The 11,440-nt window shown below is 40.1% G+C and overlaps 2 protein-coding genes across 3 annotated transcripts; both read right to left on the bottom strand.

Moving 5' to 3' along the window:
* Window positions 1–703: 703 nt before the first annotated feature.
* On the bottom strand, window positions 704–5,640 carry LOC141760950 (uncharacterized). 2 transcript variants are annotated; one of them, XM_074624064.1, is made up of 8 exons: window positions 5,483–5,640; window positions 3,489–3,605; window positions 3,333–3,407; window positions 3,034–3,229; window positions 2,860–2,928; window positions 2,523–2,621; window positions 947–1,239; window positions 704–856 (listed from the first exon to the last, which is right to left on the bottom strand). In XM_074624064.1, exons 1-8 carry the CDS (start codon window positions 5,504–5,506, stop codon window positions 830–832), a joined length of 900 nt encoding a protein of 299 aa, XP_074480165.1. In that variant the 5' UTR covers window positions 5,507–5,640; the 3' UTR covers window positions 704–829. The 2 variants fall into 2 exon arrangements, with proteins under 2 accessions (XP_074480165.1, XP_074480166.1); XM_074624065.1 differs by lacking the exon at window positions 3,489–3,605 and having other exon boundaries at window positions 5,483–5,622.
* A 1,300-nt stretch (window positions 5,641–6,940) lies between these two features.
* Window positions 6,941–10,339, bottom strand: nagk (N-acetylglucosamine kinase). Its single transcript, XM_074624063.1, has 10 exons — window positions 10,229–10,339; window positions 9,338–9,422; window positions 9,093–9,191; window positions 8,844–8,985; window positions 8,486–8,596; window positions 8,291–8,403; window positions 7,953–8,040; window positions 7,767–7,864; window positions 7,585–7,663; window positions 6,941–7,447 (listed from the first exon to the last, which is right to left on the bottom strand). Exons 1-10 carry the CDS (start codon window positions 10,255–10,257, stop codon window positions 7,245–7,247), a joined length of 1,047 nt encoding a protein of 348 aa, XP_074480164.1. The 5' UTR covers window positions 10,258–10,339; the 3' UTR covers window positions 6,941–7,244.
* Between the last annotated feature and the right edge of the window lie 1,101 nt (window positions 10,340–11,440).

Below are 11,440 nucleotides of genomic sequence, written 5' to 3'. Positions count from 1 at the left end.
TCTGGCAACAGTCATGTACCAGAGCTTTCACAACACAGATTTAATCATCATTAATTTGATAAAATATCCGAATACAATTAAGGTGGAAAGCCAAGCACCAACTGTAGCCACAGCCACTGGCATCGTCCACAGCATGAGTGGACGTTTCCTTTGCTGTGGCTGGCTGTATTTATTACTGGCTTCGGCCGTGATTTGTGGCACAACAGTTAAAATGAACTCAATTTTAGCAACAATGCTAAAATACTGCTTGCACATTAATGCATGAACACTAATAATTTAATAAATATAAGATGATAAAACATCTAGAAAGGGACAACTCTGCCTAATGAATACTTTTGCTTTTGATGCTTTAAATCCGTTTTGCTGATAATACTTCCATACTTTTACTTGATTTGTTTTTGAATGCAGAACTTTTACTTCTAACAAAGTATTTTTACATTGTGGTATTTTAATTTTTTTAGTACTTCTTCCACCACTGCACTGCAGCGTGCACATTTAAATCTCTTCCCAACAGGATGACAAGAAGCACATTTTACTGTCTCCTTTAAGTGCCTGCCAGCAGATGGCTTACTGCTGTGTTGTGACTCATCCTCAGCTTCTGTATCCTGAGGCAAGAAGATACCTTGACCACCGCTAGGAAGGAGTTTTCATATGTGGCAACCTTTTATGCCTGAAAAGTGCAGGTGATTGGACGAAGACGTAACACTTTTTAACATTTAGCTTTGAACTGGTTCATCATGTTTGACACAGAACACAAACAATGTTTTTTTTTGTTAATCTGCTTTGTATTGATAAATTGACATTCAGAGTGGCTCGGCGATGGTGAATGTCACTGCTGCCTTGTCGGCCAGGCCCACTAGGAGGAGACACACATGGTAATAAAGGACAAATACAGAACATAAAGGGCTAAAGTTTGCCACGCACACACTCAGTCAACTTCTCTTACCTCAGTACAGTACGACGCTTGGTACTCTGTCAACTGTGGCTTCCTGCTGGGCTGTGTGCAGTTGAGAGTTGGCTGTGGGTAGTTGAGAGTTGGCTGTGTGCAGTTGAGAGTTGGCTGTGGGTAGTTGAGAGTTGGCTGTGCGTGGTTCAGAGGTGGTGTCACGCAACGACGGAGGCCGCATTTAGGGCACCAACTACATTGGCTGAGAGTAGGCTGAAGGAAGGTGCTGTTTTTCACTCCAATACCTGGTTCCAAGCCCCTCAAGTAGGCGCTGTTATCCCAACTTTCAGCATCTAATCAGATGTAAAAGTACAAATGTTCACTCATATGTTCATTCAGTTACTCAAACATACTTAAAGGTCCCATATCGTGCTCATTTTCAGGTTCATACTTGTATTTTGGGTTTCTAATAGAACATATTTACATGCTTTAATGTTTTAAAAAAAACTTTATTTTCCTCATACTGACTGCTTGAATATACCTGTATTTACCCTCTGTCTGAAACGCTCAGTTTTAGTGCATTTCAATGGAATTGCAACAGAATTGCGTTTCTAGGAAACAGTTTGGGTCCATGTGTACTTCCTGTCAGCTGATGTCATTCCCATACACTGCAACAGGAAATAAATTGGGACCCATTTAGAATGTTTACGTTTAAAACTGTGAAATGGTCTAAATATTGTAGATTTGTGACATCACAAATGGAAAGAAATCCTGACGGCTTGTTTCAAAAGCTCAGTTTGTGAATACGGGCTGTGTGTATTTCTCTGTGGATTAAGCGTTTCGATACTTTCCCAGTATTTATATAGAACTTAAACCTGCTTTATAATATAAACGCCATGAAAATGTCACATTTTACAATATGGGACCTTTAAAGCAATAGTTCAACATTTTGGGAAATGCATGTAAACATACCTGCTTACCGCTGATGTTAGCGTTCAGCTCTAAATACTAATGTGCTAAGTGCAGCCTCTGAGCTGCTAGCATGGCTGTAGACATTCTTGTTTCTTTATAATTGCAATCATCTGTTAGCATGTTTTGTCATTAGTTCAAGATGTTCTCTGGCAGGGCTGACAGTTTTTGATATGAACGCAGAAGAAAATCTGTGATCAGTCTTAAAATGACTGGTACAGTGTGTAAGATTTGGCAACATCTAGTGGCGTGGTTGCAGATTGCAACCAACTGAGTACCTCTCTGCTCTTCATCCCTTTCCAAGACTGAGGTAACATGAGCAACAAGGTGCAAGACGATGGTAACGCCACGTTACTGCATTTCACAAGTGTGTCGGAGAACTACGGTGGCCTTCAGGTAACGTAAAAACAGAGGACCTGCTCCCTATGTAGATACAAACAGCTCATTCTAAGCTAACCAAAAACACATTGATTATACACTAAAGAAAACATAGTAATGAATATTACATTCCATTTCTGCTACTAGATCCCCCAAAATGTTACACACTGTTCCTTTAATTCATCTTTGTAAACTTAATGCTAGTTTGTGCTTGGCTGACCTCTTAACCTAAAGGTTATGTCTCATGGGACAAGTGTGTTTCTCTGTGTGTGTGACAGAGTTGTTTTACCTTTGGCCACAGGAAGGTGGAGCAGGGGCTCTCTGGAGACGGGTCCATGGAAATCTTCACAGCAGGCCGGACCGACATGAGATGACAACTCAATCACACCTAAAAGTGCACAAATATAGAGCGGGTTTATGGAAATGATGTGTCGTTCTGTACTCCAAGAGCCACTTAACCTACAGTTTGAAGGCCCTTAAAACAATATCAGGCTACAAAACAAAAGGCAGATTAAACAGCGGAATCATCTGGTGAATTTCAGAGACCCACAAGCCAAAAGTACTTCAAAAGGTTTCCTTATTGAAAAATGACAAGATGAATCCAAAAGTAAAAAGAGACATTTTACCTTCCTCGTAGAGAACATCAATCTTCTGCTGCGGCTCATCTTTTGCCCCCTGCTGCTCCAACGCATTCGCTGTCAAAAGAAAATGGACTGAGTACTGATGCGGCTGCCAGCTTAGATGTATGTGTGTATGTGTGTATGTGTGTGTGTGTGTGTGTTTCAGAGAGAACTCCTTACCCTTTCCACCAACAACATAGTGCAGCTGTCTGTTTGCCTCCTTACAAAGTACAGGCCCAGTCTCCGTTGTAGCTCCCACTTCCTGTGTCCTGGCCTCTGTCAGGGACGGGCCAACGACCCCAGACGCCTCGCACATGGAAGGAACGAGGATGCCAAATGGACGCCAGGAGCGAGGGAAGATGGAAAAAGGGGGAGGCTGAGAGAGTACAAGAAGGGTGAGGGTGGTGACCTCACTGGTAACAGTTAGAAAATAAAGGACATCATTGTGAACTTGCTGCATGTGTGTTGTCGAGGTTCACCTGTGACCAGCCACCGTAGGTGCCGTTAGTGGTCTCGCGGAAGTATTGATGCATAGGACAGGTTTTACGATGAGTCTAAAACACCACAACCAACATGTCAGTGAGTCAGTCTATCCATCAATCAATCTATCATCTGTCTGTCTATATCCATCCAACCTGATGTGGGCTGATGAATGCAGGAGTAGCTTTAGCTTCAGTTCTAGGCCTCAGGTACTCACTGTAGGGTCTATAGTCACGACTATAAGTGGTGACATACGGGCATAGTGCCACAGTCTGGAAGTGAAATACATGCATTATGACAATGGGTCATATACGGTAGAAGAAGAAGAAGAAAGGCACTTTATTAATCCCTGAGGGGAAATTTTTTCACTCTGTTATTTACACAGTACACACAGGCCCGAAATACACACACTTGCACAAACAGGACCTAAATGCATTAATGAAGAGAAGTCAGAGCGAGGGCCCCTGACAGGCGCCCCGAGCAGTTGGGGGTTTGGTGCCTTGCTCAAGGGCACCTCGGCAGTGCCCAAGAGGCAAACTGGCATCTCTTCAGCTACTAGTTCACACTCAGTACTTGGTCCATGCGGACACTTGAACTGGCCAAGTCCCTATGGACTGAGCTACTAATATAATATATTATTAGCTTATTACTGTTTTTTGTAATTGCTAAAATACATTTTCTGAAACTAGGGCCCTCCTTGTCGAAACTCTACACACAAAAAGCAAAAAAATATGCACATATCTTACATCTCTTGCAAAAGCAAACACAAAAGTATATTATAAACTCTTCTTAAAATGGTATTTTTGCATCACAACTTCACAACTTTTTGAATCACAACTTTACACATAAATGCCAACTACACACTGATGTGCTAAGTATAAAACACTATTATATTATAGACTATGAACACAAATGCAATTGGGAAACAAACACATTTGTTTATTCTCAATACTCGTATACTCATAACAGTGTCAGACACAATTACATAAAGTGCTGTATTGCACTGTAAACTAAAGACAGTATATTGCAATTACAGTCCTCTAACTCTCTCTCCAAAGTTGGCCTCCATTGTTGTGCACACTAAAGAACAAACCTGATTGCTATTTATAGCATTCAAGTGATCTAATTGGTTCCAGGTGTTTGTCACAGGTGTGTCCTGTGTGCAGGTAATTGATAGTTGAGCGTGGTATTTCAATGACAGTGTTAAGCAAACAGCACACGCAACTCTTTTAGTTATGAATGATGTGTCTGATGTAGATACCTGTGTAGTTCAGATTATGGTTTAGCATACTTGGTCAGTAGGTAGGCTACATGAGTTAACATTATGGTTTCAATAAGTGTGCCACAAGTACTAGTTTTTGTGTTTTGGCAATTGCAAACAACTGTATTACTGTTGCATTAATGTCTGAGTAGCATATTCTGTTGTTGTATTTGTAAAGTAACAACAGCTGTCAAATCAAAGGTAGCTATAGCTAGCTAGTAGCATTAGCAAATGAGCTAGCTATCTAGCTGGTGAAGTGCACATAGCATTGGAGCACTTAGCATATTAAGGTATGTCAGGTATTTGCTTCAGGTGTTAGTGGAGACAGTAAACAGAGCCAAAAGGAGAGTGGATATTGGATTTACATTCACCAGGTGTTCAGAAACACGACTCCATATGAATGATATCCTAATGTTGTTCCATACCTGTTGTGTATGTGTAAACATATCAACTCAAACATGTCAGGTGTGTGTTTACAGCATGTTTCCAGCATGTTTCCGCTGCCCCCAAGTGGCCAAACACCAGATCACATTATATGCAGGTTTAAAGATAATGTGTAATTGAATGCATCATTAGAGGAAAAGTGCATCCTCAGTTATTAATCTAATTAAATTCTTAATTCTAATTAAAAGAATATCTTTATCTCTTATCTTATCTTAAACTAAAATAATTCAAGAGAGGAAAGTTGGTATGCATGAGCTGAGATTTGAGCTTTATAACCTGGTTATAAGAGAGAAAAAGGCTCAGCAGCTGTGTGGAGCTCCCAATTTCAATTAAAAACAGACCAGGAGCAACATAAAAACAAGGCACACTATTACATAATTCAACTCAAACATGAGAAAAGTACCCGAAGACAAAATCAAGTTGCTTAAATCTGAGAGTATTTACCTTCAGTGGGTTGGAGGAAATCATCTGAAGGTTTTTTTGACTGTTCTTTGGTAGATAATGTCAGTGGAGCATCACAGCCAGCAGTGATGCTGAGCTGACAGTGGGAGAGCCAGTGGAATGTTACTGCTACTGTTTTTAATTAAATTATATCTATTCTGTTGGCAACACACACTGCTACTAATACTTCTTGTTCCATTACTGCTATAGTTCATGTACAAGCCAGGTACTGTATATTCCTACAGGGATATTGTGATTCAGTGGACAATCTGTGGAGAAATAAGAGTCAGTAGAAACAGAGCATGACAACAGTAAACTGCCAGCCAGCCAGCCATCAGTCTCTAATGGGAGTGATGTTGCACACTGTCGAGTTCAAGTTCATTTTATTGTCAAGCCACAATTACTCATGGCAGATCCGCTGTTTAAAGTTTGTGCAACCAGCATCAGACTGTCGTAAAAATAACCACAAAAACCTCCGCGCTTATGTGCACATAAAACTTGTCATTTTGATGAATTATTCTAGTTTCTACTGTGAATCAACAGGCGTGCTGGAGATGGACGCATTGGAGACAGTACACACAGTTCAATGAAAACTTGTAGATAAAATAAAATAAAATAAAATAAAATAAAATAAAATAAAATGTATGTGTATCTGTGTGGATCATTGTGGTAAAATTACAATTACGCACGGAAAACATGATGACCGCAGGATCGTCAACATGTCCAAAAATGTGAATCCAACTTTAAAAGAGCCACCATCTGATCTTGGCAGTATATTTGAGCTGCTGTTTATGAATATATATTCATGTTGAAGCTCTGCAGACAACAAGAAGCTTCTTCTGAGAAAAAAAGATGGATGTCCAAACTCAGTGCTTCCTGACGGGGAGGGCCATGTGTTTTAAACATGAAAGTAGCGATTGTGATTGGCCATGGTTGTCACAGCCTGTATGATAATGTATTCTTTCTGATACCACCCGTATCCAAATGGGCCACAGGTGCGCCCTTCCACGAAATTGGTACGCCCCTGACGCACTGGGCAGGACGCACTTGATGCCCTCCCAAAATTACAAAATGTCTTAAATATAATTGATAACAGGAAAATTGTTGTGTTGCAAATAAAGATTGTCTTCTAGATGGATTAAGTAATATCTCAGTACATGTGTATCCATGTTAGTTATTACTTTACCATTGAAGAAACGTCACAAGAAAGGTGGTGCAATAGCACAATCTGCAAGTAAAAAACAAAAATGCAGAAAGCCTGCAGATGAATCAAGTGTTGCTTTTTGTTAAATTTCTCTGTCTATAATAACTATAACACATACAAACAGTGAGCAACCTACACTTATATTAGGGTATTCAAAAAAATGGAAAGTTAATATACAGTAACCGTTTGTTTTGGATCAGTTTCAATGGACCTTCAATTATCTTGGGGATCAGAGATTATTCGCAAACCAGAATGAGTTTTCTGTCAAGTTGGCATTATTTTTTATTATAAATGTAAACAAGTGTTGTAAAGGTGCAAAGATTTACAATTACAGTACAATGAAAGTAATATCAATTCAGTTGTCAAAACAGCTGTAAAAGCAAAGATTTTGAATATATTCACCCACTTTTTTAGTATCTTGTGGTGAGATCAAATCAAGTGATACACCATTATTACAGAATCATTATTATCAGCATCATCGTTATTAGCTGGATACTAATAATTATATAATGGCCAATACAATTCCCTTTAGCTAGATCTATGGGATGTGCAGTTGCTCCCTCATTGGATGCTGGTAAAAGTATGTTGGTAGAACACTTTGGCGTTAGCTTTGTAATCCATAGTTAAGGTTGCACCCATACTCTGAGCCCCCAGACTGGCGCCGCCGAGTGCTGAGGACTGCCGTAGAATCAGGAGGCTGTAGCCATGGAAACGGCCCTTGAACTTGTCAGATGATGCCACTTTATCCAAGACCTCGGTGAACCCTGGTCAGAGACAGAGAAATACAGAAACAAAGAGAGATGTGGTGGAATTTCCTACTGCTTCACCTCATTTTCTTTCAGTGTCAGAGTGATGGGGAAATAGGTTGAGGTCTCATTGTGTTAATTTGAGGGACACTGACCTGGCTTCATTAGCTCCCAGCTCTTCCACACTGAGCCCACACACAGGATGGGCGGGCCGAGGTCACTACTCAGTAGTGGCTGTCATCACAGAGATATAACGATTACAAAAAAATTATGTTTGAATGTTTATAACAAATGAGGGAGATAGTTTACATAGTTTACACATATGTGTGTACGTTACCTGTTGTGCTGCAGGTAAGACTGCTTCTACATGTTTTGCCAGGACTCTCCCAGCCTGAGTGAACACATACTGACAGAGAGCATCCCCTTCTTCTGCACCTGAAACACACGGACACAAATACTTCATATTTGACCTTACATTCAAAACTTTTTTTCCGAACCAAGCAGGAAGTGATGTGCTGCCAACCTTCAGCCAGCTTCTTGCAAAAGCCAGCAAAGTGGGACTTCTGGAAGTTTCTGTAGAGATGCGGCAGCATGCCCATCAGATTTGACACCTGGGATAAATTGTACAGGTTTTTCATATAGGCATTTTTTTCACAACAAAGTACATCAGAAGAGAGAAACTTGATTTCTCTAAATCAGATGACACTCAGCTCTACTTTGACTTCTGATGTGTTTTTGTTCCAAGCCCTTGTTAATTTTTTACCTTGACTGGCTCTTCAAATACCCAGAATCCCCCTACTCAAACCTGAGCTGATATTCTTGTATAAATGAACACATTTCTCCTTGTCGTTGCAATCTGACCTGGAAGTATTCCTCCATGGCCTTCCTGACATGCGTAATGTCATGAGGAGGAGCGACCAGGTTGTCTTTGGCATCAAAAACCATCTTCACTGCCAAATGAGCGATCCAGAATGCTGAGAGATAGAAAAGATGCTTAAAGAGTTTGATCCAATCAGTAAAGCTGTAAATGATTCATATACATATTACCATGGTTACCTCCTCCTTCATCACCCATCAGGTGACCCCAGCCTCCGCAGCCGATCTGTGAGCCATCGGGATTGACTAACTTGCAGTTCGAGCCGGTCCCTGATATCAACACTACACCTCCTATAGAGAAAACAGAGACAATCTGAGCTTACTGGCACTTTATGACAATAATTGGTCTCATTAAGCCATAAAGACACACTATAAATGATTTCACTTTGATACAGACACACCTAAGGGGGTAAAGTATGAAGCCTTGCCCTGTTATGACACTTTAAGGTCATGACTTCAACTGATCTGTAACTGTGGGTAAGATTTGTGCTGAGGATTGACTGCACTACAACGAAACAATGGCAAAAAGACTAGTTACCACAATCGCTGGCGGTCGCCATGGCGCCAATTGCATCTGTGGTGATGTAGTAGTGCTGGCTGAGAGCGGGGAACCGTTGCTTCATGTCAGCGATCAGTTTGTCGATGGCGGCCTTCTGCTCCCCACCGCTCAGAGACATGCCCTGCACACACACACACACAGTGAAATCAGTGTTGCACTACATCAAATACTTTCATTAGAGGTCAACAACAACAAGTTTATTGGCATCTGACAAACAGTTTAACTGACCAAGGAGCATAGTGGCGTGTTTGGATCCAGCCCTGCCTCCATCTTGGCTCTCTGGACCATGTCGTTGATGGTTTCAATACATTTGTCCACCCCGACCAACTGTATACACATATGGACACACACAAAATCTTTATGCAATCAGCTTTCGTGGTCTTATGCATTCAGTAAACATAAACGCCAAGCACAAACCCCAAATTCCCCTTAATCATCCATTTTGCACTACCTCCATCCCTACTTGTGCTCACCCAGTGGTTGGTGGACGGTCCATCTGTCTCTGCCAGGATCTTCCCATCTGCTGCCACCAGCACCGCTTTGGAGTGTGTCCCTCCACTAGAGACAGACAGAAAGAGGACAGAGGGATGAGAGAAACACATGCATCATAGATTACATACCACCGAGGCAACATCAGGGAAAAGACAGATATATATTTGCTGTGATATAAGATAAGATAAGATAAAGCAGCAACATCAGCAAACAGAGTGAAACACAGGAGAGGTACAGGTATACAAAAATTATAAAAACAATAATAGAGATATAAAAGATACAGAGTGAATGGGTGAACATAGTGTGTGCAGTCCGTCAATAAATAAATAAATGTAGTATGTACAATAAATAAATGTAATATGTACATGTGCAGTCTATAAAGTGGTATATAGTATGTAGGCTATAGTGTAAAGTTAGTGTAAAGGGCGCCAGTGGTTAGAGTCGAAGTTGGTTGCAGATAGTGCATGTTTAAAGTTCTTAAAGTCATATATAATATATAAATATATAAACTTACAGGTGATGCAGCAAGGACACAAATACTTTGTTTTAAAGTGCAAAAAAGCTTTAAATGATCCCATATGTCCATGTATATATACACATAATGTCATCTAACCAGTGACCTGACAGTACCCCACCAGATGTGAGTAAGGGGAAGTGATCACGAGACACGCACACTACAGAACCCCCCCAGTCAGAGGACTAGTCTGTGGTCAGAATGAAGCTCTTTCAGTATCCTATAGGCTAGTAACGTACATTTCTCAGTGGCAACCGCGAAAATGCGAGTAAAAGCCAGAAATAAACACCAGCATTAACTGATAATTCATGAAAATAAAATTGTTGATATTTAGTTGTATATTTAAACTAATTCTCACCCCTCTACTCCGCCGAAAACTGATGCCATGTCTATCTTCCTGTTTTGGTCCAGTCTGTCAGGTCAAAGTGCGCAAATATCGCGAGAGTTGCAGCTGCTGATATCCAACCTGCAATGCTGATAAATGACCAATAGATGGCAGCCGTGTTTTCCTATGTGTTCTAATTGCAGTATTACAGAAAAAGTCATTGATATAGTGATCCCATATATATAGATCCAATTTTCTATCTATATATTTTAAATAATTTATTTATATAAGATAGTAGATAATATTAAACATCAGTTTGAATCACACACGTTTTTTTATGTTTTTATGCAATGATAAATTATGGGAACACCAAAATTAGGGAAAACTTGCAGTTAACATCATGATATGGTGATGATTTTTGAGAGAAAAACATGCATTAGCATACGGCAGAAAATGTTGGTCTATGCAAGGTATTAAGGCTTTTCACTGCTATGTGACAAAATCTGAATCACTGGCAAATTATGGCCTAGAAAAACATGCTCAGTGTCAAGTATAATATTGACAGATTTGGCACCATTTGGTTATGGGCTGAAAACAGGGACAACAACTTTGAGTTACACTGTGAGCCAGCAGGAGGCATCTGCAACACATTAACTCTGCTTCTCTTTGCCAATATAGGCTCCTTAAAATACATATCATTCATTGGCTACTCAAAATTCCTAGTATATCTGTAGTTAAAGTATATATAAGTACTAATAGTTACTTTAAAATAATTGTTCGTATAAGCAGGCCTAATTATATCAGTTTTCGATGAGGTGTATAGTCATGCTGTGATGTCCTGCAGTTTATTTGCCAAAATAAACATCATGTGTTGTTACATGCAGTTTACAGTATAATTCATATTATGCATACAGTTTATATGTGCGTTAGAAAGTGTGCGTGTGTCAGAGAAAGCAACAGAGAAGTTACACAAGAGTGAGGAGGTGGGAGGAGGAGGAGAGGAAGAAGAGGAGCGGCTCGAGCGCTCACCACGCGCTGCACACTCCCACTGCTGCGTCAAGCGACACAGAGTTACTACAATACCGGATGTTGACTAATCAGATTTCAAAATAAAAACACATACTGGGGCAGAATTATATCAACTTTTTCATAAACAACGAATTCATCTTTAATTTCACATGATTTGTTTTGACTTTAGAACTTTGTAAAGTCCATAAACAATGTGAACGTATTAATAAGTATTTC

Source organism: Sebastes fasciatus, chromosome 22 (assembly GCF_043250625.1).
Source record: "Sebastes fasciatus isolate fSebFas1 chromosome 22, fSebFas1.pri, whole genome shotgun sequence".
Classification (NCBI taxonomy): domain Eukaryota; kingdom Metazoa; phylum Chordata; class Actinopteri; order Perciformes; family Sebastidae; genus Sebastes; species Sebastes fasciatus.
This window is presented reverse-complemented; position numbering and strand designations above follow the sequence as displayed.

Excerpts from the sequence above, each read along its gene's own strand:
- nagk (XM_074624063.1), bottom strand. The coding sequence starts at position 10,257 with ATGGCATCAGTTTTCGGCGGAGTAGAGGG. Across the intron at positions 9,192-9,337 it reads GACCGTCCACCAACCACTGG|TTGGTCGGGGTGGACAAATG; the intron begins GTGAGCACAAGT and ends ATGTGTATACAG. Across the intron at positions 7,865-7,952 it reads TTGCAAGAAGCTGGCTGAAG|GTGCAGAAGAAGGGGATGCT; the intron begins GTTGGCAGCACA and ends CGTGTGTTTCAG.
- LOC141760950 (XM_074624064.1), bottom strand. The coding sequence starts at position 5,506 with ATGATTTCCTCCAACCCACTGAAG. Across the intron at positions 2,929-3,033 it reads CTATGTTGTTGGTGGAAAGG|CGAATGCGTTGGAGCAGCAG; the intron begins GTAAGGAGTTCT and ends TTCTTTTGACAG. Across the intron at positions 1,240-2,522 it reads CCACCTTCCTGTGGCCAAAG|ATGCTGAAAGTTGGGATAAC; the intron begins GTAAAACAACTC and ends ACATCTGATTAG.